We start from the raw sequence: 15,122 nt of genomic DNA on the forward strand, positions 1-15,122 counted from the left end.
ATTTGACTAGAGAGAGAAAGTGAGAAAGCAAGCTACCAGGTCTGAGACTCAGACCAGTCAACCATGTGGGAGTCCAGCACCCTTAACTATCACACCACCTGCTGGCCCCCAATTTTTTTTTTAAGAGATATTTTTGCTATAGGGCCCATGTGCTTGCTAAAGAGACAGCAAGAGGTTCAGAGAGAGAGTGAGTAATCATCCCCTAGGGGGTGTGGCCACCTACAATCTCTTCTCCATTCTCCTCTCGGGATTTTGTTCATGCATGCATATACACCCTTCGTGAGTTTTGAGCTGCTGGGTCCAAGACTTTAACCACAGTTAACAGCATGGGAGTCCAGCATTGTAACCATTAGACTATCTGCTGGTCCCTGTGTCTGAATTTTTAAGAATTTAAATTTTATTTTTTAACTCAATCTCTCTCTCGTGAGAGAGAGAATACAAGTAGGAGGTAAAGGGGGAGAGATAAAGATTGTTGTTGCAGTCCTATGCCCCAACCACGTAGTTGACTTTATTACAGGTTCATGCCACCACACTGGCCTATTCAAGTTTGTCTGGGATCCTATCCCAGGCCTTGCATGTGGTCCCAGCCTCACACAGCTGTGCCCTACTACTTGCACTGACATGGCTGAGCCACTAACTCTTCCTCATTTGTCTCCCAAGAAAAGACTAAATAGACATGAGAAAGATATAATGTATTTAATTGTATAAGAACTAAATTTTCATTTTCTGTAAGCCACTATAAAATTAAGTATTAAGCTATATTTCAATACACAAAGAGAATTTTAATTTAGAATGTATTTTATCTCATGAAATTCCAAAGAAGAAATTATCTTTTTTTTTTTTTTTTTTTTGCTTTCTCTTTCAGGGGCAAATTACACTAATGGATGTTCCAGTGTTTAAAGCTATTCAACCCGATGTAAGTAGTTTTAAGAACAGTCCTTTTAAATGTGGAAAGTGATCAGTCACAGTATCCCTAGTTAAGAAGTCTTAAATATGTCAAATTATATTTCATATTAGTTGAAGATGTTTAAAGCTATTGATTTAAGTTGTATATATATTATTCATGCCTGAGAGTCATGGAGCAGACATCATTGAGTCATAAGTGAGACTCTTTGAATCATTTTGGTTGATTTGTCTTCATTACTTTACTAGAGAGAGAAATTAAGAAGTTGAATGATTTATCCATGGCTATGAATCTTTTTAATCAGAGGATGGAAATTAGAAATTGAGTTTTATAGCTTTCCAATAATCTTTTCCTTTTTTCATTTATTTTTTACTTTACAATATGACCGTGTATTGACATTTTTGGGTAGATGAAAAAAGAGGAAGTACCACATTGTTTTTAATAAAAAGAAGGGCACCCTGTCAGTATGGTTCAGGTAATGTGCTAATCTGCAGTGCTGGAAGCCACATGGCTTACCATGAGTTCATATCCCCAGTTACTGCACACAGGATCCTGAGTAGCCTGGAGGAATAGGAGAACTGGAACACAGTATGACAGATCCTGTAGAGAGAGTGCCTTACTCACTCCCTCCATCTTTCTCTTGAAAGAAATAAAATTTAAAAAACAAGGAGGACTAACATTATCCTTTACTTACTATATATACACTTTGTGTGTGTGTGTAGTTTTCCTGTTGTTTTCATAACAAAGTATAGTATTATCTCCATTTCACTCATGAAGGAAACAAAATAACAGTTTTCTCTGATAGCTAGCTAAGTGTTGGAAATGTGTTCCAGACTCTGAAAACTGATGCCATTTTCACTCTTATCAAGTAAGAATATAATCTTGTACCCTGAATCAAAGTACCATAAGGTAGATACTTCTCTAGTTCTTTTGAAAACAAATCATAGGGTGTTCTTTGCATTCTATACAAGCTTAGAGAAAGACAATAGAGAGACAGAGATAGAAAGTGAGAAAACACTCCCCCCCGGGGGCGGGGGGGGGAGGGTGGCCACATCGCAATCCCTTCTCCTCCATTCTCCTCTTGGGATCTTGGGCACACACACATATGCGCCTGGCGTGAGTTTGAGCCACCGGGTCTGGGACTCGAACTGTGGTCAATTACATGGGAGTCCAGCGACATAGCCATTACACTAACTTCTGGTCCCTTCCTACCTTTTCCAACCTCATCTCACACCCTTTCTGCCTCTTTCTGGTCTAACTAGACTAACCTTTTAGTACCTCTCACTAGTGAGCCTATGTGCATCCTGGTTCACTCCTATTCATATTTCCGTTATCAGATCAAGTTTGACTTTTTTCAGGTAAGCTTCTTTGTCTTTCTACAGGCTCTCCAAGCAACTATACTTATTCATCTTTTTTTTTTTTCTTTTTAGAATTATTTATTTACTTACTGGGCTTGGTTGTACTTCAACATTTGTGTTGTGATTCAACAAATACTTAGTGAGTACTTACGATAGGACAGGCATTGGTTCCGTTACTGGAAATACAGCAGTAAACGAAAGCTAAAATTCTTGCCCGCGTGGATCTTACATTTGAGTGAGTTAGGCTAGACAGTGTCTTGAAAAACATAAAGCAGGGATTAAAAGATAGGGAATGAGGGTAGTGGGAGTTACAGTTTTAGACAGGATGATTGGGAAGGCAGGTGATGGCTGAGCCAAGACTTGAAGGAAGGAAAGAGCAAGCCATAAGAGGGTTTGGGGAAACTATTTTTCTAGGCAGAGGAAACAGCTAGTGCAAAGGCCCTTGAGCTGCAGTGGGTGAGCAGGAGAGGAAGAGATTGGGAAGATGAGATGTAGAGTGAGGGTTAAATGGTATGGATCTAGTAAGTCCATTATTCTGAAAATGATAGGAAACTGTAGGAGGGTTTGAACTGAGGAATGACGTTTCCTGTCTTAGGTTTTAAGTAGCTCTTTCTGGCTGCTGCCTAGGATATGTGGGAATGTAAATATTAGAGGTGAGGGCCATGGGTGGTACCAAGGACTGAATCTAGCAGATTGGGCGAGAGATAAAGGTGACTTAAATCAGGATGAGAATGGAAGAAATAGAAGTTACCAGATGCTGTGTATCCAAGGGGAGTCAGGATGATGCCAAGGTTTTTAACCTGACTGTAGAGGCATGTAGTTGGTATTCTCTGAGATGGGAAGTTATGATTGTGTTGCACAACTCCTAGGGCTGCCATACATACAGAATATCATCCGAGGTGCATGATGATGAAATTACAAGTGAATCATGTCTGCCTTTCTTCTGGAAATAAGGCTTGAATACAAAGACAGCACCAAACAAATCTATTGGGTTGTTGGGAAAGTCATTACATATTTTTGCAACAGGTAGCACTGGCTCATTTTTGGAAGTCATTTGCATCTATATTTTTTGCTATGTCATTTGACAGCTGACAGTTCTAGGTTCAGTCAAAAAAAAATTAAGTGATTTGGTTGACTTTTGGAGATTTTACAAGTTGAAGATGGAAAACCAAACTCTACATTTTCACCATATTTTACAGTTTTATTTCTGTAAAGGGAAGAATATGAGTTAAACTTTTGAAAAGTTGCATGAAGTTTATGGTTACAGTGCTCTACAAAAACATGAGTGCCAATGATGGTTCACCAAGTTCTGTGCTGTAATTTTGATCTTAACAACACTCCTTGGTCAGGGAGGCCTGTCGAGGATGATAATGGCAATGTAAAGGCATTGATCACGTCAAACTCACTTCACACAACAGGAGAAATTGTAGAAACATTGAACATCCATCATTTAAGTGTTAACAAACACCTGAAGAAGCTGGGATACATAAATCAGGTAGATATTTGGGTTCCTCATGAGCTCAAAGAAGTTCACTTGACAGCACATACAAACATCTGTGATATGTTCATTAAATGTGAGGAAAATTATTCTTTTTGGAAGTGACTGATAACTGGTGGTGAAAAGTGGATTATTTACAACAGTCTGGTGCCCAAACAGTCTTTAATCCCAACATAATGATTTGCCTCAAGTAACATTGAAAGCAGACACTCATCAGAGGAAGGTTATGCTCTCAGTGTGGTGGGATTTTAAAGGTATCATGTTTTTCCAGCTCCTACCAAGGAACCAACCAATCAATTAGAATACTGTTGGCAATTGGACAGTTTGAATGAATCCATTATCCAGAAACGTCTAGAGCTTGTTGATCTTAAAGGAGCTGTTGTTCCATCATGAGAACTCAAGACTATGCACAAGTTTGATCATCCCTCAAAAATGATTGGAGCTTGGATGGGATGTGTTGCCAAACCCACTGTACTCTTCTGACCTTGTTTTACTTGTTTTACTCCACTTGTTTTACTCTCCTTAAAACTCCTTGCATGGTATACTAAATTCAGATAAGGCCATAATTCAGCACCTTGTTCAGTTTTTCGCCGTTAAAGACAGGTCCTTCTATGAATGAGGAATTATGAAGCTTACTGAAAGATGGCAAACGGTTATCAAGCAAAATGGACAATATATCATTGATTGATCTTTATTCTTTATATAAATAAATGACCTTTGAAAAACAATGTATGTCATGACTTTTCTGACAACCCAGTGGAATGAAGAGCTTCAACAAGTAGATTAATAAGAAAGTTTTAGGCCCATGGTGATGTATTTGGTGGAATCAAAACTACTACTTCTGAAGATTTTCTGTATTGTGCTGAGAATGCTTCATTGTATTTAGTCAGCTGGAACTTGTATTAGGAGTTTTGACATTGCTGCCTGACTTTGGGCAATAAAACTGTTAACTCCTCCAACACCTCACCCAGGTGATAACTCAGGAAGTTGCTGGGCTAGACATTTTGATATATTTGTCTTGAAACTTGGATCCTTCTCCCACTGGAAATGATTTTGATAGTCTCTGACTCCATTTATCAGTACATTTGATTATAAGATACCTAACAAAGTCAAAGAAACCTGTTAAGCATTTTTGTCTCCAAATCCAAGGATCAGTAATTTCGCCAGATTAGACTGCTTCTATTTGAAAAAGGAATGTGGTAGTAGGAGAGATTGCTGGTTATTGCCAAATCTATCCTCCTCTTCTCTGATAAATGAATTTTCATTTAGAGTTAAAAAGTGAAAAGATTAGGACCAGCAGATGGCGTAATAGTTACTTTGTTCAACTCCCACATAGTTTACTGGTTCCAGTCCCAGACCCTGCGACTTAAAACTCCTGCCAGGCACTTGTCTGTGTGTACCCAAGATCCTGAGAGGAGAATAGAGGTGTGGCCATCGTCCTCCTGGGGAATGATTTCTCACTTTCTGTCTCTCTGTCTGTCCTATGAGCACACACATCCTGTAGCAAAAATCTCTCTTAAAAGAAAAAAGATGGTGTACAATGCAGCTGTAGAGAAAGGCTGGAGGAACAGAATTGAGGCAAGAACAGTTCATCTTTGAACACGTTTTAATTTTACATATCTTTTAAACATCAAAGGGGAATGTCGATTTACACAGTATTGACCAGCATGTGTTTCCAGCATAGGTTGGAAATACACATTTGAGGAATGTCAGTGTAGAGATGGCATGTAGATATGTTCGTCATATAAGAACTGTTTATCATGTCTTTATCATTTTCCTCTTCTTCCACTAGATTTTAAGCTACATGAGGGCAGAGACTGACAATTTTTGCTTACTGTTCTATCTGTCTGGCTTGTAGTGAGACCTCCATCTGTAGAATGAGACAGCAAACATAAATGCTTATTAAATGAGAGGATTTTTCTTTTTCTATTTTCTTTTTTTTAATTTTCAGATTAATTGAACAATTTACATAAAGTCCCTATCACAATGTATGCTACACACACACACAAATATATATTTTCAACAGAGAACTTCTTTTGTTGCCTATTGTTTTTTCCTTTGCACTCACACCCACTTTCTACCGTCCACTCTCCTCCCTTACAGTCTCTAGTATATATACTTATCCTCTCTGCCATAGTGTGCAGATATTTGGTACAAATTGAGTGGGAATATACAGTGTGTATCTTTCAAAGTCTGGCTCACTTCACTGAACATTAAGTCTTCTGTATTCATCCACTGTGAATCAAAAACACTAGGATCTGGGACCAGCAGTTAGTGTAATGGCTATGTTGCTGGACTCACACGTAGTTGACTGCAGTTTGAGTCCTGGACCCTGTGGCTTAAACTCAGGCCGGGCATGTGTGCGTGCGTGCCCAAGATCCCAAGAGGAGAATGGAGGAGAAGGGATTGCGGCATGGCCATCCCCCCTGGGAGGTGATTTCTCACTCTCTGTCTCTCTGTCTCTCTCTGTCTGTCTGGCGAGCGCACGCGCCCTATAGCAAAAACCTCTCCAAAAAAAAAAAAAAAAAAATACTAGGATCTCTTTGTTTCTTATAGCTGAGTAATATTCCATAGTGTATCTGTGCCACAGTTTTTCAACCTAGTCATCAGTTTTTGGACACTTAGGTTGGTTCCATAGTTTAGCAATTATGAATAATGCTGCAGTAAACATGGATGTATAAATGTCTTTCCAATTGAGTATTTACCTATTCTTTGGGTAAATACCAAGGAGTGGGATTACTGGGTAATATTGTAGTTCTATTTTTAGTATTTTGAGGAAGCTCTGTGTCATTTTCCACAGAGATTGTCCTATTTTACATTGCCGCCAGTAGTGTGAAAGGGTGATCTTTTCACCATAGCCTTGCCAGCACTTGTCATTATTTTTTGATCCTAGCCATTTTATCTGCGTTAAATGGTGTCTCGGTGTGGCTTTAATTTGCATTTCCCTTATGACAAGAGACTTTGAACTTTTTTTTTATATGCTTTTTGGCCATGCATAAGTCTTCTTTTGGAGATCTGTCTATTCAATTCTTTTGCCTATTTTTTAATTTGATCATTCTTTTTTTTTTTTTTTTATAGGTGAGCTACTTAAGTTCCCTATTTACTCTTGGTATCAATCCTTTGTCTGAGGAATAATTTGCAAATATTTTCTCCCATTCTGAGGGTTGTCTTTTTCACTCTAATTATTATCTCCTTTGCTGTGAGGGAGTTTTTTTGTTTGCCATAATCCTATCTGTCTATTTTGGGGATCATCACCTATGCTTAAGGGATTTTATTTAAGAAATCATTGCCTACTCCAATGTCTTCCAAGAGTTTCCTCAACATTTTCTAATAATTTTATAATTTGAGGCTTTATAGGTAAATCTTGATTCATTTCGAGTTGATTCTTATTCATGGTAAGAGATAGGGGTTCAGTTTCATTTTTCTGCAGGTTGATATTCAGTTCTTAAAGCATTATTTGCTAAAAACAGTTTTCTTTTCTCCACTGCATTGTCTTGTACCCTTAATCAGAATCAGTTGACTTTATAATTTGGGATTTAGTTCTTGAATCTCTGTTCTATTCCTTGGTCTTTGTGTTTTATTTTGTGGTAGTACCATACTGTTTTGATTGTCACTGCTTTGTAATTTTTTTGAAATCAGGTAGTGAAATACCTCCTGTTTTATTTTGCATAGTATTGCTTTGGCAGTGCGGGATCTTTTGTGATTTCAGACGAATTCTATCACTGTTTTTTCTACTTCTATGAAGAATGTCACAGGCAGTTGGATTGGAATCACATTGAATATGTAAATTAATTTGGATAGAATTGACATTTTGATTATATTGATTCATCCAATCCAAAAACTTCAGATGTCTTTCCAGTTTTTTTAATCATACTCAATTTCATTTTTCAGTTTTTCATAGTTTTCCTGGTAGTGGTCTTTCGTTAGGTTTATTCATAGGTATCTTTGGTTAGGTTTATTCATAGGTATCTTATTTGTTTCGTGGCTATTATAAATGGAATTGCTTTCTTTTATTCTGTCTAGGTCTGTTCATTGTTAGTGTATGAATATGCTATAGATTTTTGTACATTGATTTTATATCCTGCTGCTTTACTGAATCTTTACTGAATTCATTTATCACTTCTAGAAGGTTTTTTTTTTATTCCTTTGAATTTTCTATGTATGTAATCATTTGCAAATAAGGGACAGTTTAGCTTATTTTCCTATTTGAATGTCTTTTATTTTACTCTCTTGCCTGATCTCATTGGCTAGAACTTTTGGCACTGTTTTTAAAAGGAGAGGAGAGAATGGGGAACTTTGTCTTATTCCAGTTTTTAGCAGGAAGACTTTCACCTTTTCCCTATTCAATATGCTATTAGCAATAGATCTGCTGTATATGGCTTTTATTGTCTTGATGAATGTCCTTTTATCCCCATTTTGCTTAGAGTCTTAATCATGAAGGGATATTGTGTTTTATCAAATGCTTTTTCTGCATCTGTACATATGATCATATGGTTATCTTTTTTTATTAATGTATTACATTTATTGTTTTGTATATGTTAAACCATCTTTGCTTCCCTGTGATGAAGCCTACCTGAGTATGGTTCATAATCTTGTTAATATGCTGTTGGATTCAGTTTGCTAGTATCTTGTTGAAGATATTTGCATCAGTATTTATCAGGGATGTTGGTCTGTAGTTTTTGTTGTTGTTGTTGTTATTATGTCCTTTACAGGTTTTGGGATCAAGGTGATGGAGGCTTTATAGGATGAGTTAGGGAGGATTCCTTCTTTTGAATCTTTAGAAATGTTGGGTCATTGAAAAACTCATGATGTGTTTTTCTGTTTCCTATGCAAAAATGGCATCATTTTACCAATGACCCAGTAGTTTGAGAATTGGAGTTTGCTCTTTAAAAGTTTTGTAGAATTCAGAAGTGAAGCTAGCTGGGCCTGAGCTTTTCTTTGTTGGAGACTTATTACTGATTCAATCTAGTCACTTTTAATTGATCTATTCAGGCTTTCTGTTTCATCCTGATTCAACTTAGATAACTTGTATATGATCAGAAATTTGTCTATCTCATTTAGGTTTTCTAGTTTATTGGCATGTAGTCACTCATAATATTCTTTCATAATTTTTTGTACTTCTGATATATAGTTGTAATATTACCAACTTTATTACTGATTTTATTTATCTAGCTCCTTTCTCTGATTTTCTTGAGTAGCATAGCTAATGATTTTTCAATTTTGTTTATCCTCTCAAAAAAAACAGCTTTTTATTTATTATTTTCTTTTTTGCATTTTGTTGTTGTTCTCTATTTTATTTGTTTTGACTCTAATCTTTATTATTTTTTTCCTTCTTTTATTTTTGGGGTTTTGTTGTTGTTACTTTTCCAGTTACAAAGCTCCCTCTTAATGACTGCTTTCACTGTGTCCCAAAGATTATGGAAAGTGGTGTGTTCATTATCGTTGGTTTCAAAGAATCTTGATTTCAGTTTTAATTTCCTTAGTAGATTGAAAGTCATTTGGGAATAGGTTGTTTACTTGCCTTATTTTTGTGTATTTTTGATGGCTTTGAAGTTTAATTCCATGTTGCTGGAGAAGATACCTGATATAGTTTCTACTCTTTTAAATTCATAGAGGCTTGTTTTACTGTCTCTTATGTGATCAGTCTTTGAGAATGTTCCATGTGGAAATGAGGAAAAAAGAGTGTATTTTGTAGTTGCTGAGTAGAATGCTCTGTATATGTCTGTCAAGTCCATTTGATTTAGGGTATCAATTATTTCCTGTGTCTCTTTGTTTATTTTTTTGTTTAGATGACCTGTCCAGGGTGACAGTTGAGTGTTGAAACCCCCAATAATTAGTGTATTGTAGTCTATATCTCCCTTTAGATCTAGCAGTCTTTGATTTACATATTTGGGTACCCTGGCATTGGGTGCATAAATATGTATGATTTTTATATCTTCTTGATGAATTAATCCTATTAGAACTATGTAGTGTCCTTCTTAGTTTCTTTTACCCCTTTTTTTATTCTTAAGTTTATTTTGTCTGATAACAATATTGTGACTCCTGCCTTTTTTTCTTTTCTGTTTGCATAAAAGTACTTATGTTTCTGGCCCTTAACTTTTGGCCTATGTGTATCTTTGTCAATTAGGTGGGGGTGTTTTGTTTGTTTGTTTTTAAGCATCATATAGAAGGATCCAGTTTTTTCATTCATTGAGCCAATCTGTGTCGTTTAGTTTGGGAATTTAATCCATTAACATTCAAAGTTATTATCTATATGTGTGGACCTAACTCTGTCATTTACCCTTCCCCATACCCAGTTTTGTGTTCTCTTGTTTCTATTTATCTCCCTTTAGTTTTCCAGGTGTAGTATTCCCTTAAGTATTTCCTAAGTGAGTGGCTTACTTTTGGTGAATTCTTTCAGCTTTTTATCTGAGAATGATTTTATTTTTCCTTCACATTTGAAGGATAATCTTGTTGGGTATAATATTCTTAGCTGAAATTGTTTCTCTTTGGGAGTTGTAAGTATGTTTTCCCATTCTTTCCTTGTTTGCATTGTTTCAGTTGAGAGGTCCACTGCTAGTCTAATGGGTTAAAATTTATAAGTAACTTGGTGTTTCTCTCTTGTCATTTATAGAAATTTTTTTAAATTTTCTTTTTTAAAACTAGTTTGGCTATGAGGTACCTTGGAGAGGAATTTCTTATGTTAAATCTATTTGGTCTTCTTTTTATTTCCTGGATTTGGATTTCCAGATGTCTCTCTAAATTTGGAAAGTTTTCAACTAATATATCATGAAAGAGATTTTCTAAACTCCTACTCATCTCTTTACCTGCTGGAGTACACTTTATGTGGATATTTGACTGTTTTTCATATTGTCTAGAATTTTCTGTATGTTGTCCTCATTTTTAGTGGTTATTTTTACATTCTTCTTAGTTGCTTTGACTGAGTCAGAAGTTTTGTCTTCAAGGTCAGAGATTTTTCTGCATAGTCTAATCTGCTGTTAATACTTTTGAGGGTAGTTTTGATTTCCTGCATTGTATTATTTAACTCTAGACGTTCTATTTTATTCTTTTTTAGGATGTCTGTCTCTTTGTGGAATTCCTGCTTCAAGTCATGGAAAGACTTTCTCATCTTCTGGAGTTGGTTGTGTGTTTTCTGTTGTATCTCATTGAGTTTAGTTACCATAAATATTATGAATTCTTCTTCTGATTTCTGTGATTTCTTGTATTTTATCCATTGTTGGTGTAAAATTACTGTGTTCCTTTGCAGGGGAGGAGTATTTCCTGCTTTTTTCATGTTTCTTGAGGCCCCGCTGTGATTTTTAGATATCTGGTGATGAATTCACTTCTTGTTACTTCTTTGGAGTAGGTTTCTGTAGCTATATGTTCTCATGTTTTCCTTTTGATGTGAATTAACTTTATACTAGTTTCCCTCTTTGTGGGTGGCAGTGAGATATCCACAGTGAGAATTATGAGTTCAGATTTACCAAAAAGATTTGGTATTTTTTTTAATAGGGTGAGCATGAAGATAGAATTCCTACACTCACCGTGTTCAGATGTATTGGGTCCTATATACCCAAATGTTTCTGGTCCCTCTGTGGCTGGGGGCTAAGCTGAGAAGCTAGAGTGTAAGGTGGTATATAAAATTGGGTGTTAAGCTGTGCATAGCATGTGGCCAAGGCAGCCCCTCCTCACACACTCTAGGTTTGGCAGGGACTTTGTTGTGAGCTGGGGCCAAGTGGCCCCATTTTCCCTCTGCTCCTGGATGGGTAGAGGGTAGAGTGATATCGGCACTAAGAAAGGTAGCACCTCCTACCTTCTAGCTCTGCAGCTGCAGGGACTGAGGCGGTGGTCCTGTAGGCTGAGGCAGCCCTTCCTTCCACATCTTAGGTTCTGCCAGGGGCCTTAGTAGTGAGCAGGTACCAGGGTGGTCATCCTAAAGGCTGAGGTAGCCTCTCCTCCCACACCTGAGGCTTGCCCAGGAGTCTTTGGTGGTGAGTTGGGGCAGGGCCATCTGGCCCTACTTTCCCTCTGCTCCTTTAGCTCTGTAACTACAGGGACCAAGAATTTTCATTTAAGATCTCTTCCCTCCCTCCCTCCTTTGTTTCCTTCCTTCATGTGAGAGAGAGAGAGACGGGTACCCTCGACAGGATCTCACCACACCGTGATAACACCCAAGGCTTCCAGCCAGATAGGCTCATGGCCGTACCTAGTATATTCAGGTAGGCCCCAAACCCTGGGCCTTCCCATATATTTTGCAGTGGCATCCTACTGCTGGGCCAAATGAGAGAGTATTTTTAAAGGTAAACAACAGTAACTCTGTTAGAAGAAATGATGTAGCACCAAAGTATCCTACCTATGTACTAGTCTCATGTTATCACCAAGACTTTTAAATCCCTACAGTATAAATAGGACTTTATCATCTGGCAGAAAATGTTTTTTTAATTTAGTATGAAATGTTGAAGATGTATAACAAGGCATAACGGATAATGGGTAAATCTCTACCTATCTAGCCAGTACTGGGAGTCCCTCAGCATTGTCCTGAGGAAACCACTATCCAGTATTGGTCTATATTCTTCTATAAGTTTAGTTATCTCTTAGCAATATGTGCTGTTAGAGATTTAAAATTGTTCTTATGTAAATTATATTCTACTTTTATCATTTTCAGCTTGCTTTACATGTTCAACATTGACTAACATCCATGTTTATGTGTGTACTGTAGTGCATTAATCACTCGATTTTAGAGCATGAACGTCTTTAAATTTCTTAAATATAGCCAAGTGGTTTTCCAAACTGGTTGCACAGATAGTTTGTTATGTTGAAACTCTTGCTTCTGTTAAATTTAATAGAAGATTGTTTAAGCCATGCTTACAGCCAGTCTAATACATTTGTCTTATTTATTGTCATATAATGGCGTTTTTCTCTTTCTGTGTGTTATTAGAGTATTATCTTCACTAGAAAATGAAGGCATTCTTGTTAAAATAAAACCTCAGACATTATGAAAAGATAAGATAGTGGTTTCCATTGGTTCTTTAGTAACTTTATTTTCATGTTTCTATTATACTAGTATTCATGTCCCTGCTTATTTTTAACTTTATATAAAACCTTTAAAAACTCTACATATATTTTATGAAACTATTTAAAAGATCTGTAGTTAAGGTATACCAAACTATTTGAATCAAAAGCTCATCTCTCTGTGTATGTATTCCATGTATAGACGTATAGATTCCAGATGATGATTCATTCACATTTTCTGAAGTAAAATATGTGCTAAATTTGAACTTTGAATACTACAAATTTCTGTATCCATCAGTGAGATATATTGGTTTTAGTTGCTGGTTGGTGATTTAACCATGCAAGTCTCAGTTTTCCATAATAAGGGCAATTTCTAAATGATCTGAAACATGTTAAAAATACATATATCCCATTGCTAATTCCCTACATAGGACTGGCTGATTCTTACCAGTTTATGGGAATTCTGCATTCTCAAGTCTTACATATCAAGGAAAACGTGTCCCTGTCATGTAGGAAGAAACTATACAATAATTGTAAGAAGTGCAGTTGTTTTTTAAGAAATAAAGCTGTTTATCCAATATCTAATTTGTACTGTGTACCCACAATTCTCAGGGACAAAATGAAAAATTTCAAACCTTTTAATTCACTAAAGAATCTATCCGCCTTATCTCTGAGGTACCAAAAATTGTTTTTCTTTATATGAAGATTGTCTTTAGTCATTGATAGCGGACTGGCCAAATAAAGTCACATCTTTAAGAGCAGGTCCAAATCAAACATAATGCTAAGCCAATTTTATTCTCTGTAACATTTGAAATGACCTTAGATTGATAGAAAACAAAAGAGTAGATTTTGGTGCTTCATGTCTTTGTTCTTTGTTTCATGATAGAGAAAAAGTGTTTTTCAATGAAAAAGAATTTCATATTAAAGGAAACGTTAACAGTAATTTAAAGAACTTCTTGGAAACATAATGACATATAAAGAAACATTTGCTCATTTTTTTTTAAGGTTCCTTGCTAAGTGGCTTTTACCAACTATCCATTTTTAAAAATTATTTATTTAAACCCATTTTTTATTCTTATACCAGACAGACACAGAGAAAGAAAGGGAAAGTTAGAGAACAAGCTACCAGGTCCAGGACTCAAACTTCAGTCGGCCACGTGGGAATCCAGCACCCCCAGCCACCATGCCACCTTGCTGGCCCCCAACCATCCATTTTAATGTGAAAGAAGGAGTCTACCTTTTCCCTTTCTTCACATCTTTCTTCTTATTTTTCAGTATCTTGAAGTGATCTGGCCTCTCAAGTAATTTTTCTCTGTTTCTCTTTTCCCATTAACTTTGAAGGATATTTATTAAATGAATGAAATGTTTTTACAAGGCTGCAGCTCACTAATTTTGAAGGATGTTTATTAAAAGAACAAAATGTTTTTACAAGGCTCATTGGCTTTAGAAACATGAGTAGAGGTACCTGCAGTTAGCGTAATGGCTATGTCGCTGGATTCCCATGTAGTTGATAGCGGTTCGAGTCCCAGACCCGGTGGCTTAAACTCACGCCCAATGCATGTGCATGCATGCCCAAGATCCCGAGAGGAGAGTGGAGGAGAAGGGATTGCGGCGTGGCCATCCCCCTTGGGGGGGGGTGATTTCTCGCTTTCTGTCTCTGTTTTTCTGGCGAACCCACATGCCCTATAGCAAAAACCTCTCCAAAAAAAAAAAAAAGAAGAAGAAGAAACATGAGTAGAGCCAGCTGGTGGCATGGTGGGTAGGGTGGCTGGATCCCACATGGCCAACTGTGAGGTTTGAGTCTGTATCCTGTGGCCTGAAAAACACACTAGGCACATGCACACATGTGCCCAAAAATCCTAAAGGAGAAATGGCAGAGAAGGGATTGTAGTGTGGACATCATGGGGTAATGCTTTTTCTCACTTTCCTTATCTCTCTCACGCACGCTCTCTGGCTAACATATGCACCCACTAGCAAAAAATAAAAAGATTACCTAGTGTCTGTACATGGTTTTTGGGCCTAAGACAGGTCTTAATTCAGTCTCTCATACACACACACACGTGCACCCTCAAGTATATGTGTGTTAGCACGCACACACACACACAAAGAATGCTTGTCTCTCCACCTCTGACATCAACATTTTGCCCTGGAGTTCCCATAGCTAGTGCTATACAAATCTTACGAATCTTCATTTGCAGGATGAGCACATGGAGTAGCGGTTACCTTGCTGGACTCCCATATGGCCTGCCATGGTTTGAGTCCTGGACCCAGTGGCTTGAGACTCATGCTGGATGCATGTGCCCACAAAATACCCAGGATCCCAGGAGGGGAATGGAGAAGGAATTGTGGCATGGCCTTCCCCTCTTGGCGG

General features: G+C 37.2%; 1 protein-coding gene across 1 annotated transcript in view; it reads left to right on the forward strand.

Annotated features, from left to right (window-relative positions):
* The window catches only part of RALGPS2 (Ral GEF with PH domain and SH3 binding motif 2), a gene marked incomplete at its 3' end in the record, with an annotated part of 209,674 nt that overhangs the window by 74,968 nt on the left and 119,584 nt on the right, over positions 1-15,122 (forward strand). Inside the window, exon 4 of the mRNA XM_014583897.2 lies at positions 866-916. Coding sequence (XP_014439383.2) covers positions 866-916 — 51 coding nt within the window. The remainder of the gene's footprint in view (positions 1-865; positions 917-15,122) is intronic.

This window comes from Tupaia chinensis, unplaced genomic scaffold, assembly GCF_000334495.1.
Source record: "Tupaia chinensis unplaced genomic scaffold, TupChi_1.0 Scaffold000074_1, whole genome shotgun sequence".
Classification (NCBI taxonomy): domain Eukaryota; kingdom Metazoa; phylum Chordata; class Mammalia; order Scandentia; family Tupaiidae; genus Tupaia; species Tupaia belangeri.